This window comes from Tamandua tetradactyla, chromosome 4 (assembly GCF_023851605.1).
Source record: "Tamandua tetradactyla isolate mTamTet1 chromosome 4, mTamTet1.pri, whole genome shotgun sequence".
Lineage (NCBI taxonomy): Eukaryota > Metazoa > Chordata > Mammalia > Pilosa > Myrmecophagidae > Tamandua > Tamandua tetradactyla.
The window spans coordinates 65,528,780-65,547,138 of record NC_135330.1 but is presented as its reverse complement, the minus strand read 5'-3'; the positions used below and the strand labels follow the sequence as shown (position 1 = coordinate 65,547,138).

Sequence of the window (18,359 nt, the reverse complement as noted above, 5' to 3'; positions counted from 1 at the left end):
CATTCATTTCAGGTTCAAGTTCAGTGGCTGTATTTATGTCTGTACTTGGCATTGAGTTATACGTAGCATTTTCTCTACCTATTGATAGTGGTGCCACTGTGCCCTTATTTCAAAAATACCCTTCCAGAAGTTGATCTCCCTTGGAAGTTCTTTTCCACTTGACCAGTCCCCTTTGGGGAGTAGCCTTAAACCCTAGGAGTATCTCTTCTGGTACTCAATCCTTGTCTTCTTTTCCAGGTCACACTCACCCCTCATCACAGATGAAGGACACTTTGGCCCCAAGCTGGAGATTAGGGGAAGAGAGTACATGTCCATTAGGGAATTGATGCGGGAAGTCATCACATGAGTTCCCTAGGAGGAAAACAAAACAGGAATAAGACTGCTATGGGAGGTACAAAGAGTTTCATCTGCAAACAGATGAGCCTGTAAGTACCTTGACATCTGGGGGCTGCAGGGCTCCAGTCTCCCTGGGCTGTACAGTGCAGAGAAGCAGCGCCTCTGATGTCATAGCCGGGCTCACAGCTGTAGAAGACTTCCTGCCCAGGAAAAAAGTTGTCCTTGTCGCTTGGGATATGTTTACCGTGCAGGATTTCTGGAGGCGGCTGACACACTGGGGAAAGGACAGATCCAAATTGCTTGTTACTTATGGGGAAATATCTTTTGGTAAACCAGCCTGACAGGGAGTTAGAGAATCGTACTTATACAGTGCAGATGTTAGAAAATATCTAGTAGATAGTATCACTGTTTCACCGATGATGAAACTAAGGGTACACCAGCAAAATGGTTTACCTAAGATCCTTCAGTTAATAAATAGCAGGGCTGATTAGAACTGAGGTCTCTTCAACACCTTGTGTGTGTTTTTTCACTAAAATACGTTTCTAAGGCTACATGGAAGAAGGTTCCTTTTGCTTTTGGGTACTGGCCATCCAGTACGGGACTGTAGGTACTGCCGGCTTGTCTCTCCCGTACACTTCCTAGAAGGGCAGCCTTTCAGGCATCACCTTTCACACAACAACAAGGGATACCTTTGCCCAAGTCTCATCTAACAGGACCCCCCAACCTACCTTCCTGCACAGTCAGTCTCTCATGCACTGCCTTCGTCAGTTCCCCTGGGTTGCTCTTTTAATCGCTGCCAGGTCGAACCTTAAGCCTCCTCTCTGTCCCTGTGCACCAGCCCTGCTTCTTCCTATTCCTCTGCTAAGCCTCCATTGCAGCATTAGGCAAGAGAAATGATAGCACATACAATCCCCTAATAAAAGCTACACACTTTTTGTGAGAGATTGTATTGCTGAGAGCATATTTTGACTCAAATTTTGGCTAATACTATAGGCAGCCCAGTTGGTGTGTGCTCCAAATCAGAACCCATTTGAGAGAAAAATGAAAAAAAAATTGTTTTGTTTGGATTTGAGCAAGTCATTTCTCCTTTCCAGGTTTCAGGTTTTTCTGTAATAAGATGGGAGAATGGGAACAGAATGATTGCAATCTAAGGCCTTTTTAATCGGATGCTCTGATTTTGTCCCCACGGTTCGTTTGCCAACTGACTCCCTCTAGTGGTAGATACGTTATCATCACTATTATACATTATTGCTCATCATACATGTCATTACACATTTTCACTAGGCTCTCAGGAAGACTCTTGAATCCCAGGATTTGTCCTGATATTTATTATCTCGGTGACCTTTGAAAAGTTATTTAACATCCATAAGACTCAGTTCTGTCAATTAAAATGGGGATAAGAATATTTCCTGTCTCACACATTTGTTGTAAGTGTTAAATTAAACATGCATATAAAATGTGTTTATCACAGATGAGATGCAGGGTATACCACTACTTTTTTTTGTATGCTGTGCAGTGAGGGTCACATACATTGCATTTTTCCATGTGAATATCCTGTAATCACAGCACCATTTTGTTAAATGGATTTTTGTTGGTTGGTTTGTTTGTTTTGTTTTGTTTTGGGAGTGCATGAGTCTCCTGCATGGTGGGCGAGAGTTCCACCACTGAACTATCTATGCATCCAAACCATTACTTTTTTTTATTGTGAAAGTTAACATATATATAAAAACCAATAAATTTCAAAGCACACTGCAACATTTAGTTGTAGAACAGATTTCAGAGTATGTTAAGGGTTTCAGCTCCACAACTTTAGGGCTTTTTCCTCTGGCTGCTCCAAAGCACCATTTATAAAAAAAAAATAAAGATATTTCTTTATATTGATAAAAGAAATATCAATATAATGATTCAGCAGTTATACTCATTTGTTAAATCCTACCTCCTCTGTTATAACCTCACCTTCTTCTTTGATCTTTCTTCCAATATTTAGAGATATTTGGGATATGCCCATTATAACTTTTTCATGTTGGAAAGGGCTGTCGCTAATATGGGATAGGGGGATGGAACTAGTTGATGTTTTGGATAGGCTGCCCCCTTTGAGTTTCAGGACTTACCTGGTCTAGAAACCATCTGGAGGTTGTAGGTTTCTGCAAAGTAATCATAGTGCATGTAATCTTTGCAGAATCTTAAATAAAGCCCTAGGTGTTCTTTAGGATTGGCAGGAAGGGTTTTGGTTGGGGGTTGGCAAATCATGATAAATTGTAATATCTAGCTGAAGTCTGCATATGAGTAGCCTCCAGAATAGCCTCTCCATTCTTTTTGAACTCTCTCAGCCACTGATACCTTATTTGTTACAATTCTTTCCCCCCTTTTGGACAGGAAGGCATTGTCAATCCTATAGTGCTAGGGCCAGGTTCATCCCTGGGAGTCATATTCCATTGCCAGGGAGACTTTCACCCCTGGATGTCATGTCCCATGTAGGCTGGAAGGTAATGATTTCACTTGCAGAGGTGGGCTTAGAGAGGGAGAGGCCATATCTGAACAACAAAAGAGGTCCTCTGGAAGGAAATCTTAGGCATAACTATAGGTAGGCTAAGCTTCTTTGCTACATAAATAAGCTTATGAGAGCAAGCCTCAAGTTCAAGGGCCTGGCCTATTGATTTGGGTGTCCCTAATGTTCGAGACAGTATCAGGGATTTCCCTGGCAGTAAAGTTTAATAGTTCCAGATTTTTTCTCCCACCCCTCAAGGGACTTTGCCAATACTTTAAAATTATCTGCTCAACATACTCAGGGATGTATCTGGGCCTGATACATAATTACATACACTCATATAAGCTATACATAATTACAAACACTCATCCCATTCTGGGATCTCTGTTTGGGTTGTTTAAATGATCTGTCCAGACAGGTTGAGTTAGATTATGTGCTACAGAACCAAATCATACCTTTTTGACAATTACTGTTGTCAGAGATAATAATAAGAACAGATAATAGAACTAGTAGGTAAAAGATCATCGAGCTAGTCTCATGCTTTAGGGTATTTAGGCCAATTTCATAATCCTTCCACATGCCCACACTGACATCCACACACATTTCTTCCTTAACTCCAACAACTCCTGTCATCCATCAGCCCCTACTCCCCAGCAAAGTCTCAAGCAATCCAACTCACCCCTGGAGCAGCTTGGCAACTTGGGCACCCATCTGTTGTTGGCCTGGCATTGTACACTGCTGGACCCCTTTATGACAAAGCCAGGCTGGCAACGAAACCTCACAATCTCGTTTAAGAAAAATGAACTACTATTTCTTGATATCCTGATTCCATTTTCAACTTCGGGAGTTGTGCATTTATCAAGAGAAACACATCGAGGAGGAGGACTGCTCCATACGCCAAGGTGGTCATCTGTGTTGGTACAATATATCAACTGCTCTCCCTCGAGTTCAAACAGTTTTTCTCCATTCGCCCCAGTGTGGCACCGATAAATTACCACCATTCCATATCGAAAAGATTCTCCATTGCTGCTGTGGAAGTCTCCATTGGGTATGGCTGGAGGAGGCTTACAAGATATACCTAAGAAAACAGAGTGTAATAAAAAACAGCTAAATTTTTTTTACTATGAACTTAAATAAAATACAGTGAATCAAATGCCTTCCTAAACTGTAACTGATTACAATGATTTCCTTCTAATTGCTAATAATCACTTATTTTTACATAGTTGAAATTTAGGTATATATAATATGGGTTCTACCCATAATTATTTCATGTAAAAAAAAGCCATGCATTAATATATGCTACATACTTGTGATTTTAAGTGGATAATCTATGTTATTTTATTATAACTTGTTATTTACCTACTCCTGGCTTATTTTTTCTATTGATTATTAAATGACATTTTTGAAGGTTAAGGATGCTATCTCTGGCACTACTCATCAAGTAAAAGAGAGAAAACAAAAATAGAAAAGTTAAGGCCTGGGAAAAGAAATAATCACAGATTCAAGGGTGGTAAAATAAGCGGATGCTGCGTTCTATCATAGGATAAGAATTTAGAAAATTTTACCGTGTAGCTACACTTACACATACACACATACACACACAACCAATATTTAGTCAATTACAAGTTTATTGACCTTTAAACACTGTGCTGGTTTGAAAGGATGTCTGTATCCTAGAAAAGTCATGTTTTAATCCTAATCCCATATTGTAAAGGCAGCTGTTTCTTCTCATCCCTATTCAGTCCTGTGTGTCGGAAACTTTCATGAGATGATCTCCATGGAGATGTGACTCAATCAACTGTGGGTATTAAACTTAGGTGGAGATTAGATGGAGACATGTCTCCACCCATTCCAGGTAGATTTTTATTGGTTTTCTTGGAATCCTTTAAATGAAGAAGCACTTTAGAAAAAGCTGGAGAATGATGACAGCCAGGAGAAAGCTTCAGAACACCACAGAACCACGAAGCAGAGAGTCCACCAACCAGTGACCTTTGGAGATGGAGAAGGAAAACACCACCCAGGGAGCTTCATGAAACAAGAAGCCTGGAGAGGAAGCCAGCAGATGACGCCATGTTCACCATGTGCCCTTCCAGATGAGAGAGAAACCCTGAACATCATCAGCCTTCTTGACCCAAGGTATCTTTCCCTGGATGCCTTAGATTAGACATTTCTATAGACTTGTTTTAATTGGGACATTTTCTCAGCCTTAGAACTTCTGTAAACTAGCAACTTATTAAATTCTCCCTTTTTAAAAGCCATTCTGTTTCTGGTACATTGCATTCCAGCAGCTAGCAAACTAGAACAAAAAGAGTGGAAGTGAAAACAGATTTCCCAAAAGACAACTCCCTTAAAAAGATGCCAGAGCTAGCAATTTTTAATAGGTAATTGATAATTGCTTGGTAAGTTGAGTTTTTTCAGGGAGTATTTCTTAAATGGTAAGAGAGATACCTTGTGTAGCTTCTCATTCATTGCTTTGAAGTTTTGAAAACCAATGTTGTATTCTTTTTTATGACTATAATACAAATTCATTGTAGAAAATGTATAAAATATGGATAAGCAAAATAAAGAAAATGATAATGGTTCAGTGATGTGTTCTAACCACTTAAGGTACATCCTTTCAGGTAAGTATGTGTGCACCAATATCATATTTGGTAGTTGAATACACACACACACACAAACACTATCTATTTCCACTTGGCTGTGGTGTACCACACTCTAATTTTTCATGGTATCCTTTTTTTTTTTATTTTAAGCCTTCTATTTTGAAACATTTCCAAATTTATGGGACAGTTACAAAAATAATACAAACCCCATACAGAGAACTCCAACATCCCCCTATCCCCTTGTGCTGGTTTGAAGGGATTATATGTACTTTAGAAAAGCCATGTTTTAAACCTGATCCATCTTGTGGTGGCAGCCCTTTCTTTTCATCCCTATTCAGCACTGCAGGTTGGAAACTTGATTAGATTATCTCCACAGAGATGTGACACACCTGATTGTGGGTATTAACCTTTGATTAGAGGAAGACGTGACTCCACCCATTCCAGGTGAGTCTTGATTAGCTTACTGGGATTCTTTAAAACAGGAAACATTTTGGAGAGAGCCACGAGAACCGTGAGAGCCCATGCAGCCAGAGACCTTTGGAGATGAAGAAGGAAAATGACCCCGGGGGAGCTTCGTGAAACAAGAAGCCTGGAGAGAAAGCTAGCAGACATTGCCATGTGCCTTTCCAGTTGAGAGAGAAACCCTGAACATCACTGGCCTTCTTGAACCAAGGTACCTGGATGCCTTAGACTGGACATTTAATAGCTTTGCCTTAATTGGACATTTTCACAGCTTTAGAACTGTACACTTGCAACTTAATAAATTTCCCTTTTTAAAAGCTGTTCCGTTTCTGGTTCCATTACTTTTGGGATTCCAGCAGCTAGCAAACTAGAATACCCCTCAAATACCCAGCTTCACCAATTCCCACACTTTGTCACATTTGCTGTATCTATCATTTCATCCATCCATCCGTCAATCTATCAATACCTCTGTCTGTCTATCCATCTGTGCTGATTTGACTCTGTTATATATCCCCAGAAAAGCCTAGGTTCTCTTAATCCCTTCCTGTGGGGGCAGACCTATTGTTGAGTGGAACCTTTTACTTAGGTTATTTCTGTGGAGATGCAACCCTGCCCTTTCAAGGTGGGCCTTAATCCCCTTGCTGGAGTCCTTTATGAGAGGATAAAAGGCAGAGACATTTTGGAGAGAGCTCAGAGAAGCTAAGAGATAAGATATTCAGTTTGTCCTGGAGAAGCTAAGAAAGGAAAAGCCCTCAGGGAGCTAAGAGAGAAAGCCATTTGCAACCAGAACCCAGGAGAAAAATGCCCACAGAAACTCAGAGACATTTGGGAGAGAAGGACCAGCAGATGTTGTCATGTGACAGAGGAACCCTGGACGCCAACAGCCTTTCCTGAGAGAAGGTATCTTCCTCTTGATGCCTTAATTTGGACATTTTCATGACCTGTGTTCTTGAACACCTAATATTGCCATGTACGTTTTCTAAGAATAAGGATATTCACCTATGTATCCACCTTAAGTGCAGTTATCAACTTTAAGAAATTTAACATTGATATAAAGCTCAAAGTCGGTATTCCAAATTTTCCATATGTTCCAATAATGGCCTTTTGAACATCAGGCTCTGTTCACTTTTCTTCATTCTTTTTTCTTTCTGATCCTGAGGCTGGATAATTTCAGTTGTTTTGTCTTCAAGTACACTGATTCTTTCTTCTGCCAGGTCCAACCTGCTGTTGATTCCCTCCAGGAAATTTTCAATTTCTATTACTGTGATCTTTGGCTCTGTTTGGTTCTTTTTTTATGATTTCCATGCCTTTATGAACTTCTCTTTGTGCTCAGATATTGTTTTCCAGATTTCTTTTGGTCCTTTAAACATGTTTTCCCTTAGCTCTCTGAGCATATTGAAGGCTACTTTTGCAAAGTCTTTTTCAAGTCTAATCTTCCACGTTGATGGTTTCTAATGCTTTATTTTTCTGCTTTGCCTGGGCCATAGCTTCTGTTTCTATGTATGTCTTGTAGTCTTTTGTTGAAACCTGGACATTTTGATATTTTATATGTTATCACTCGAATTTAGACTCTGAGACATCTTTTCCTTAAGCTTATATCCAGCTGGTGTTTCGGAGATTTCCTTGAATGCCAGGAACTAACAAAGAAGAGAAGGAAGAAAAGAAAATATCTTTCCCAGTCTTTGCAGGTTGACCTACGGGAGTAACTCTCCTTCAGGGTGTTTCCAAACAATGCGTTTGGAGAATAGTTCAAGACCAAGGTTTAGGGGCCTTCCTGATCCTTTCCCTGCAGGGGTTTTGTCTTAGGGATGCACATGTGGGAATTCCCCTGTTTCTAGGAAACAGTTTCCCTACAGTTCAGACACTGCAGTTTATATCCTACAGCCAGCAATCCGTTACCCCAGGTATAAGCACAACTTCACTGTTCTCCTGCAGTGTTTTCTGTAGGAAAACTCCATGAGCCGCCTTCTAGATACAGGGCAAGTTCTGGTATAATGAGTCCCTCAGGCCACCACCACACAGTTGGGTCAGACACACATGCTCTCGGCCTGTGTACGAGGGTTGCTTTGCTCCCTCCAGTCTGGGGATCAGGGACCTGCACTGGGAACATTGGCCAGCTCTGTGCCGAGATGGTGAGGGGTGAGGGAGGGACCTTTCAGGGTGCCCAGATCCTATTGCTTTTTAAGTGGCCACCTTTGCCTTGATTTGATGTTTGCCCTGTTACTTCACTCCTTTAATTGTTTTTTTGAGTTTCGTGAAAGATGTTTCTGTCAGTACTTACAGGTTGTTCAAAGTTCTTGTGGGAGACAGAGACTAGAAGCACCTCACTCTGCCATCTTGGTCAGGGTGGGCCTCCCTCTTGTGATGTTTTTGATCCTTTCATAAAGTACTTATCATAGTCATTTTTAATAAGGCTTAGTTCTTACGTTTGCTTATTTTCAAATCATGCTGAATATCAGGTTGTTTAACATTTTCAACTATTGTAAATAATGTTGCATTGAGTGTCTTTTTAGAAAATCCCCAAATCATGGGAAAATTCCATCAATACCTTCTTGGGATAAGTTCATAGAAGTGGAATTGCTGGGTCAAACAGTAATTACATGGACATTTTTGTAAATTTTACTGTTGGCCTTCCAACCTTCCAGAATTTTATGCCCACTCATACTCCCATCAGCTTTATGTGCAATGCTGAATTCTTTAAACCATCAACTCTTTGCCATTTTGCAATCAGTTATTTGTCTATGTTTCTCAAGATTTTGGAGGTTCACTTTAAAGTATCATATAGAAAAGACAGAAGGTCAACTAATCAAGAACAAATGCAACTAAGAAGATGAGCCTGAAACAACTGTGAAAGAAGACCAGTTTAGAATGACAAGAAGTATGGGGAACTTGCTAAGGATTATAAAGCATTCCCTTTTGCTTATTGAGTAAGAACAATAAGGAAGCAAGTGGCCCATTTTTGGGGGGAAGTTGGCAAACAGACAGCTCTAATTTTCTCTATCATTAAAATATACAGGAAAGAATCAACTAGCAAAGTAGGAAAGTGGGCTATTTTAACTGAGTTCAAGCCCATAATTTCAAGTATTGCCTTCTAAGATAAAGGAAAATAGGAGAATCCTGTAGCACATGACTCCTATTTTTTAACTACCTGAGGACTACTCTGAACAACAAGGCATGGATTTACCTTCTGTAACTCCATGGATAAATCAGGACCAAATGGGGGGTTTATGGGGGAAAATATTTTCAACTCACTCTCACAGATGGGTACTTCCTTATCCCAAATGACATTATTTCCTGAGATGAGACACGTAGCAGAAGGGGAACCAATGAGTCGAAACCTAAAGGCAAAAAGTGAAAAATGATTATACTGTGCACGCATTTCTCATTTAAATCACCACTTAGAAAATAATAACAAGTAGACATTACAAATTACAGGACAGATTAAAATATGGAAGAACTGAGTAGGAAAAAGCCCCATCTCCATCTGCGAATTAGTCCTTGTTCCAAGGACAAGCTTAAATTCTTACCTCGTTAATCAGACTTTTCTCCATATTCTTTCCCGTTCCATCACAACGGAATGTATTTTCCTTATTCAATAGTGGACATTTTTGTACTTGTCTTTAGGAAGGTTTTTAGTCTATGTGTACTTTCATCCAGGAAATAAGCTCCTTGGTTATCAGGGAAGATGTCTTTTTGAAATATGTAATACCCTATAGCATCTAGCTTAGAACTTTCAAGTACTGGGTGCTCAAAAACAAACAACCAACCCAAAAACTCTTGAATGAAGGAATGAGGGAATGATGATCTTACCCTAAAGATTCAGTAAATGAAAGGCAGAGTAAGCCCACTCTGGCTTAAAATGGCTGGTCATCTTCCACTTTAAATGTGTAAGGCAGGAGTTCTTACCCACTGTGCCACAAAACCACTCGGAGGATGCCACAAAATTTGGAATAGTTAAGCATAATTTATTTTGTATTTACTAAGTAGCTATACTGTTAACTGGAGGAAATGTCACAATGAATGCTGAGCTAAACCAGTCATAAGACAGTGTCAAGTAGTGCTAAAGGTAATTCAAGTAGAGATTAAGGTGTATAATGCCTTGTCATATAATGCTGAGGTATTTACTTGAACAGTTGAGAACTGTGCCTCTTGGTTATATAAGACATGGGATCAGGCAGTAACAATTTGTGGCAGAGACTGTTGGTGGTCCCCAGAATCTAGTTTTCTCTTCTTCCTTAGTAACAGAAGCCTCTAGTTTTTTGTTTTTTTTTTTTAATTTTTAAACATAACAACAAAAATGGACATTCTTACCATATGATCATTCCATTCTTGGCATGTAATCAATATCTCACAATATCATCGCATAGTTGTATATTCATCACCACGATTACCTCTCAGAACATTTGCATCAATCCAGAAAAAGAAATAAAAAGAAAAAAATTCGTGCATACCATACCCCCTTCCCCTCACCGATCACCAGCATTTCAATCTACTAAATTTATTTAACATTTATTTCCCCTATTATTTATTTATTTTTAATCCATATGTTTTACTCATCTGTCAATAAGGTAGATAAAAGGAACAACAGATCCAAGGTCTTCACAATCACACAGTCACATTGTGAAAGCTATATCATTATTCAATCATCCTCAAGAAACACGGCTACTGGAACACAGCTCTACATTTTCAGGCAGTTCCCTCCAGCCTCTCCATTACACATTTACTAAAAAGGTGATATCTATATAATATGTAAGAATAACCTCCAAGATAACCTCTTGACTCTGTTTGAAATCTCTCAGTCATTGACACTTTATTTTGTCTTGTTTCACTCTTCCCTCTTTTGGTCTAGAAAGTTTTCTCAATCCCTTGATGCTGAGTCCCAGCTCATTCTAGGATTTCTGTCCCACGTTGCCAGGAAGGTCCACACCCCTGGGAGTCATGACCCACATGGAGGGGGGAAGGGCAGTGAGTTTGCTTGTCATGTTGGCTGGAGAGAGAGTCCACATCAGAGCAAGAAAAGAGGTTCTCTGGGGGTGACTCTTGGGCCTAATTTTAAGTAGGCTTAGCCTGTCCTTTGTGGGGTTAAGTTTCATATGAATAAACCCCAAGATTGGGGGCTCACATCCTAGTGGCTATGAATTGGTATCCCGTAATGATTTTGATTTCCATTTCCCTGATGGATAAGGATGTTGAATATTTTTTCTTGTGCTCTTTGTACATTTGCATTTTATTCAGATACTTTGCCTATTTTTTAATTACATTATTTTCATTGAAAAAAAAACAAAAAAAGATTGGGGGCTCAGCCTGTTGCTTTGGTTGTCCCCACTCCTCGTGAGAATATCAGGAATTCTCCATATGAGGAAGTTGAATTTCCCCTCTTCCTTGCCATTCCCACAAGGGGACTTTGCAAATTTTTTTTTATTCACTGTTCAAATCACTCTGGGATTTATCAGGGCATCACTCTGGACAAACCTACAAAATCTCATGCCCTACTCAAGATTCCGTGTACTTATGGTGTTCAATTAAGCTGTCCACATAGTTATATTAGAAAATGTACTGGTCAAAATATAAGTTTTGTACCAAATAAACATTTTTTTGTATAAGTACTTTTATTTCTCTAAATACAACTTCATAATACCACATTTCATTTCATTTTATTCAGTAATTCTCTATCCTCATGGCCTCAGAAGGAAATATTTTAGTTTTTTTAAAGAAAAGCTTTACATTTCTAAATATATATTGAATAAGGGAAAAGTGAGAACACTCTTTTTTGCTTCCCTCTAATTGTGTATTTAAAAGAAATTTTTTCCTTTATCAGAAAATTTATGGTTTACAGAACAATCGTATATAAAATACAGGATTCCCATATACCGCTCCTTCGCCAACACCTTGCCTTGTTGTGGAACAATTATTACAACTGATAATGGTACATTAAAAAAAATTTTTTTACTTTTTATTTATTTATTTTTTTAATTAATTAAAAAAAATTTTAAATACCAATAAACACCAAACAAACGCAAATATTCTTAACTTTCGATCATTCCGTTCTACATATATAATCAGTAATTCATAATATCATCACATAGTTGCATATTCACCATCATGATCATTTCTTGGAACATTTGCATCTATTCAGAAAAAAAAATAGAAAGAAAATAGAAAAAAATTCACATATACCATACCCCTTACCCCTCCCCTTCATTGATCACTAGCATTTCAATCTAAATTTATTTTAAAATTTGTTCCCCCTGTTATTTATTTTTATTCTACATGTTTTACTTGTCTGTTGATAAGGTAGATAAAAGGAGCATCAAAGTCCAAATAAACATTTTTTGCTTTAGTCTCACACATAAGTTAAAGTTTTAAAATATAGATTACCACCTATTTTTGACACCCTGCAGTATTGGTATTACTTTGTTCTTCCTCATGCAAAAACATTTTTTAATTTGTACATTTAGTCACTATCATTATACACTCTAGGCATTCCTAGATTATACCACCTCAGTCTTTATCGTCTATCTTTCCTTCTGATTTCATTTGTGCCCCCAGACCTCCTCCCTCTATCATTCTCACATTCAGCTTTTTTCAGTGTTCTAACAGTATTGTATTACAGTTAAGTAGCATTGTGCTATCCATTTCTGAATTTTTACAATCATTCCTGTTGTACAATCTGTATCCCTTCAGCTCCAATTACCTAATATCTACCTTATTTCTATCTCCTGATGGTCTCTATTCTTAACAACTTCTCCAAGTTCAATCACTAATGTTAGTTCATATCAGTGAGACCACACAGTATTTTTGTCCTTTTGTTTCTGGCTAATCACTCAGCATAATGTCCTTAAGGTCCATCCATGTTGATACATACTTCATAACTTTATTCTGTTTTATACCTGCATAATATTCCATCATATGTATATACCACAGCTTGTTTAGCCACTTGTATGTTGATGGACATTTTGGCTGTTTCCATCTCTTGGCAATTGTAAATAATGCTGCTATAAACATTGGTGTGCAAATGTCCATTTGTGTCCTTGCCCTCATGTCCTCTGAGTAGATACCTAGCAATGGTATTGCCGGGTCATATGGCAGTTTTATACTTAGCTTCCTGAGGAACCGCCCAACTGCCTTCCACAGTGGTTGTACCATTTGATATTCCCACCAAATGTGGATAAATGTGCCTCTTTCTTCACATCCTTTTCAGCACTTGTTGTTTTCCATTTTATTGATAATGGCCATTCTGGGGGGAGTGAGATGATATCTCTTTGTGGTTTTGATTTGCATTTCCCTAATAACCAGGGAAGTTGAGCATCTTTTCATGTGCCTTTTGGCCATTTGTATTTGCTCTTCTGAGAAGTGTCTGCTCATGTCTTTTGCCCATTTTGTAATTGAGTTGTCTATCTTTTTGTTGTTGAGTTGAACAATCTCTTTATATATTCTGGATACTAGACCTTTATCTGATATATTGTTTCCAAATACTGTTTCCCAATGTGTAGGCTGGCTTTTTACTTTCTTGATGAAGTTCTTTGGTGCACAAAGGTGTTTAATTTTGAGGAGTTCTCATTTCTTTCTTCAATGCTCGCGCTTTGGGTGTAAGGTCTAGGAAACTGCCTCCTATTATAAGATTTATAAGATATTTCCCTACATTTTCTTCTAAAAGTTTTATGGTCTTAGATCTAATGTTTAGGTCTTTGATCCATTTTGAGTTAATTTTTGTATAGGATGTGAGATATGGGTCTTCTTTCATTGTTTTGCATGTGGATATCCAGTTCTCTAGGCACCATTTACTGAAGAGACTGTTCTGTCCCAGGTGAGTTGGTTTGACTGCCTTATTAAAGATCAATTGTCCATAGATGAGAGGGTCTATATCTGAACACTCTATTCAATTCTGTTGGGCAGTATATCTATCTTTATGCCAGTACCATGCTGTTTTGACCACTGTAGCTTCATAATATGCCTTAAAGTCAGGTAGCATGAGACCTCTAACTTCATTTTTCTTTCTCAGGATATTTTTAGCCAATCGAGGCACACTGCCCTTCCAGATAAATTTGATTATTTGTTTTTCTATTTCTGAAAAGTAAGTTTTGGAGGTTTTAATTGGTATTGCATTGAATCTGTAAATCAATTTAGGTAGAATTGATATCTTAACTATATTTAGTCTTCCAATCCATGAACACGGTATGCTCTTCCATTTATTTAGGTCTTCTGTGATTTCTTTTAGCAATTTCTTGTAGTTTTTCTTTGTATAGGTCTTTTGTATCTTTAGTTAAATTTATTCCTAAATATTTTATTCTTTTGGTTGCAATTGTAAATGGAATTCTTTTCTTCATTTCCCCCTCAGATTGTTCATTTCTTTCCTTTTGCTTGCTTTGGGTTAGTTTGCTGTTCTTTCTCTAATTCTTCCAAGTGGACAGTTAATTCCTCGATTTTTGCTCTTTCTTCTTTTTTGATATAGGCATTTGGAGCAATAAATTTCCCTTATTAGCAATGCCTTTGCTGCATTGCATAAATTTTGATATGTTGTATTTTCATTTTCATTTCCCTTGAGATATTTATCGATTTCTCTTGTAAATTCTTTCTTGACCCACTGTTTGTTTTAAGGGTGTGTTGTTGAGCCTCCATATAGTTCTGAATTTTCTGACACTCTGCCTATTATTGATCTCCAACTTCATACCTTTATGATCTGAGAAAGTGTTTTGTATGATTTCAATCTTTTTAAATTTATTGAGATTTGTTTTGGTCTATTGAGATATACCAGCATATAGTCTATCCTTGAGAATGATCCATGAGCACTTGAGAAAAAGGTATATCCTGTTGTTGTGGGGTGTAATATTCTATAAATGTCTGTTAAGTCTAGCTCATTTATTGTATTCAAATTTTCTGTTTCTTTACTGATCCTCTGTCTAAATGTTCTGTCCAGTGATGAGAGTGGGGAATCGAAGTCTCCAACTCTTATGGTAGATGTGTCTATTTCTCTTTTCAGTGTTTGGCTCATGTATTTTGGAGCATTCTGGCTCGATGCATAAATATTTATGATTGTCATGTCTTCTTGTTGAATTGTTCCTTTTATTAATACATAGCCTTCTTCTTTGTCTCTTTTAACTGTTTTACATTTGAAGTCTAATTTAATTTGTTGGGTATTAATATAGCTACTCCTGCTCTTTTCTGATTGTTATTTGCATGAAATATCTTTTCCCAACCATGAACTTTCAACCTATGTTTATCCTTGGGTCTAAGGTGCATTTCCTATAGACAGCATATAGATGGATCCTATTTTTTTTATTCATTCTGCCAGTCTATGTCATTTGATTGGGGAGTTTAATCTATTAACATTTAGTGTAATTACTGTACATGTAGTACTTTCTTCTACCATTTTGCCTTTTGGATTTTATACGTCATATCTAATTTTTCTTTTTTTTTTTTTTTTTTACCTTTCCTGATAGTCTTCATTTCTACACTCTTCTGCACAGCTCTCTCTCCTGTCTTTTCCTATTTGTCTCTAGTGCTGTCTTTAGTATTTCTTGCAGAGCTAGTCTCTTGGTCACAAATTCTCTCAGTGATTTTTTTTGTCTGAAATGTTTTAATTTTCCCCTCATTTTTGAAGGGGGACAATTTTGCTGGATATAGAATTCTTGGTTGGCAGTTTTTCTCTTTTAGTAACTTAAATGTATCATCCCACACTGTCTTCTTGCCTCTGTGGTTTTTGCTGAGAAATCTATGCATAGTCTTATTGGGCTTCCCTTGTATGTGATGGATTGTTTTCCTCTTGCTGCTTTCAACAGTCTCTCTTTCTCTTTGATACCTGAAATTCTGATTAGTAAGTGTCCTGGAGAACATCTATTTGGATCTATTCTGTTTGGGGTACGCTGCACTTCTTGGATCTGTAATTTTAAGTCTTTCATAAGAGTTGGGAAATAGTCAGTGATAATTTCCTCCATTAGTTTTTCTCCTCCTTTTCCCTTCTCTTCTCCTTCTGGGACACCCACAACACGTATATTTGTGTGCTTTATATTGTCATCCAATTCCCTGAGTCCCTGCTCATATTTTTCCATTTTTTTCCCTGTATTTTCTTTTGCTTGTCAGATTTCAGATGCCCCATCCTCCAGTTCACTAATCCTATCTTCTGCCTCTTGAAATCTAACATTGTAGATTTTCATTGTTTCTTTCATCTCTTCTACAGTGCCTTTCATTTCTATAAGTTCTGTAATTTTTTTTAGGCTTTCAATTTCCTCTTTTTGTTCATTCTTTGCCTTCTTTATATCCTCCCTCAATCATTGATTTGATTTTTGATGAGGTTTTCCATGTCTGTTCAAACATTCTGAATTAATTGTTTAAACTCCTGTATCTCATTTGAATTGTTGGTTTGTTCCTTTGACTGGGCCATAACTTCAATATCCCTAGTATGATTTGTTACTTTTTGCTGGTGTCTAGGCATTTAATTTCCTTAATTAGTTTATTCTGGAGATTGTTTTCACTTTTTTTACCTAAGATTTTCTTGCTGGGTGACTTTGTTGTTTATCTGTTCTTTGACATTCAGTTCAGCTTATTCTAGACCTCTAGCTTAGGTTTTGTTTAACAGATTAGAATTTTTCAGTCCTTGTTTTCTTGTTTCTTGCACTGCCTATATGGTGCCTTTCCCCCTCCTCCTTATGTGGGTTTACTTAGGTATGATAGACTCCAGCCAGATTTTCCGAGACCTACCTGGCCTCCTCTCAGGAGGAAAGAGTCACCTGCATCAGTTTCCCTGAGGATGAGACCCAGCAGGTTGAAAGGCTTTTCTATGAAGCCTCTTGACTCGTTTTTCCTATCCTGCCAGGTATGTGGCACTTGTCTAACTGTGGATCCCACCAGCATAAGGTGATGTGATACCTTTAACTTTAGCAAACTCTCTGCTGGGTGTGTGGTTGAGACAGAGGAGAGGTTGTAGGCTGGCTTTAATAATCACTTTTCCAGATCCTGGGGTCTGAACTCCTTGAGGGAGGGAGTCCACCTGAGCTGGTTCCCACCCCTCTCCTGGAGAAGGCACAGGCTCCAGACAAACACTCAAAGAAGCTTAATACTGCCTATGCCTGGGGCGGTTGGAGCCTGAGAAGCCCTGCAGCTGAATCCAAAGAGAAGTCAAGCTGTAGAAACAAAGCCACAAAAAAGAGAAAGAAAAATCTTTTTCAGAGCAGGACCCCATTCCTCGGGTTTGCCAATCAAGAGTTTACGTTGGTACATTGCTCTGTGTATCTCCAAGAACCCCCCAGTTTTAACAAGGTCATTGACCAGCTGCAATAAAGGCTTCATTTCTCAGTTTCTCTTGTAGTTGGATATAGGCATTTGATTATGTCCTGCCCCGAGGGAGGAAAGTAGAGTGCCTTATGCAATTTCTGGAAAGTGTCTTTGAAGGTATGGCCATTTCCTTAGCTTCTTCTTCTTTTTGAGGAGGACAGAGTAGAAAAGCGGAATCAACCCAGCCGATGATCACGGAGCCGCCATATGAGCCCTGGACAGCCTACACCTGAGTTTTGTTTTTTTTTTTCTTTTTTTAATCTGAGAGAGAAGTGAACTACTGTTTTGTTTAAGGTCCTGTTATTTTGGTTTCCTTGTCTCTTACAGTTCAATCTGGTACAAACTGATATACAAACACCTCTGAAAATAGTGACACACACACAAAACTGTGATCAGGGTAATGACAGTTGAATCACTTTTATGTTTAGGTTGTAATTGACTTTTACTTAACTCTTAACGAATTTAGTGTTGGCCATTTTAAAATCCTTTCAAGTGTGCCACCAAAAAGTTTAATCTTCCAAATTTCCACGAACGTATAAGTTGAGAACTACTGGAGTAAGAAAAACAGATGACAATCCATCCACTACATTGTGGATCCTTTTGCCTGTCTTCTGTTGTAAATGTAAAAGTTGCCTGCCAGCACGAGATCAGGGATACCCTCTGACTTTTTACCTTACAATGGCTGCTCCTAAAGTGTATCACCATCTAACCTACAGCATTGGAGTAAAAATATGAAGCAGGTTGTAGCCCTCATAAGGCTGTAAATGACTGAATATTGTTGAAGATACTATGAGACACGGAAGTGGTACAGTCGTGATTGCACTGTTATTTTTTCCTGACTTGATTTCCTATTTCCCTGATGTCTTCTTTCTTTTTTTGTTTTTTTGCATGGGCAGGCACTGGGAATCAAACACAGGACTTCAGCTTGCCTGATGTTCTTTTATTGATGTTTATTCCTTAGTTCTCTAGGGCATTATAAATTGGGGTATCCCTGAAGCTAAACTATGGTCTAAGAGGATCCATGAAATTCCTCTCCTGATAAACAAAATACACACTGTGGAAAAGCATGCCTAGACACTGAAGATGCCATTAGGCAAGGAGCAGGGGTGGTAGAATGGAGTGCTGAGAAGTGGTAGCATTCTTGTCTTTTCCTTTTTTTCAGGAGACTTGAACTCTTTTAGAATGCTGGGAATCCATGG

At 38.3% G+C, this 18,359-nt stretch overlaps 1 protein-coding gene across 2 annotated transcripts in view; it reads right to left on the bottom strand.

The window, feature by feature from the left end:
* The window catches only part of CR1 (complement C3b/C4b receptor 1 (Knops blood group)), a 102,700-nt gene that overhangs the window by 18,741 nt on the left and 65,600 nt on the right, over positions 1-18,359 (bottom strand). For both annotated transcript variants that reach the window (XM_077157654.1, XM_077157655.1), the window contains 4 exons: positions 9,142-9,227; positions 3,504-3,902; positions 434-610; positions 249-351 (listed from right to left, as the gene is read on the bottom strand). In XM_077157654.1, the coding sequence (XP_077013769.1) occupies positions 249-351; positions 434-610; positions 3,504-3,902; positions 9,142-9,227 (765 nt within the window). The remainder of the gene's footprint in view (positions 1-248; positions 352-433; positions 611-3,503; positions 3,903-9,141; positions 9,228-18,359) is intronic.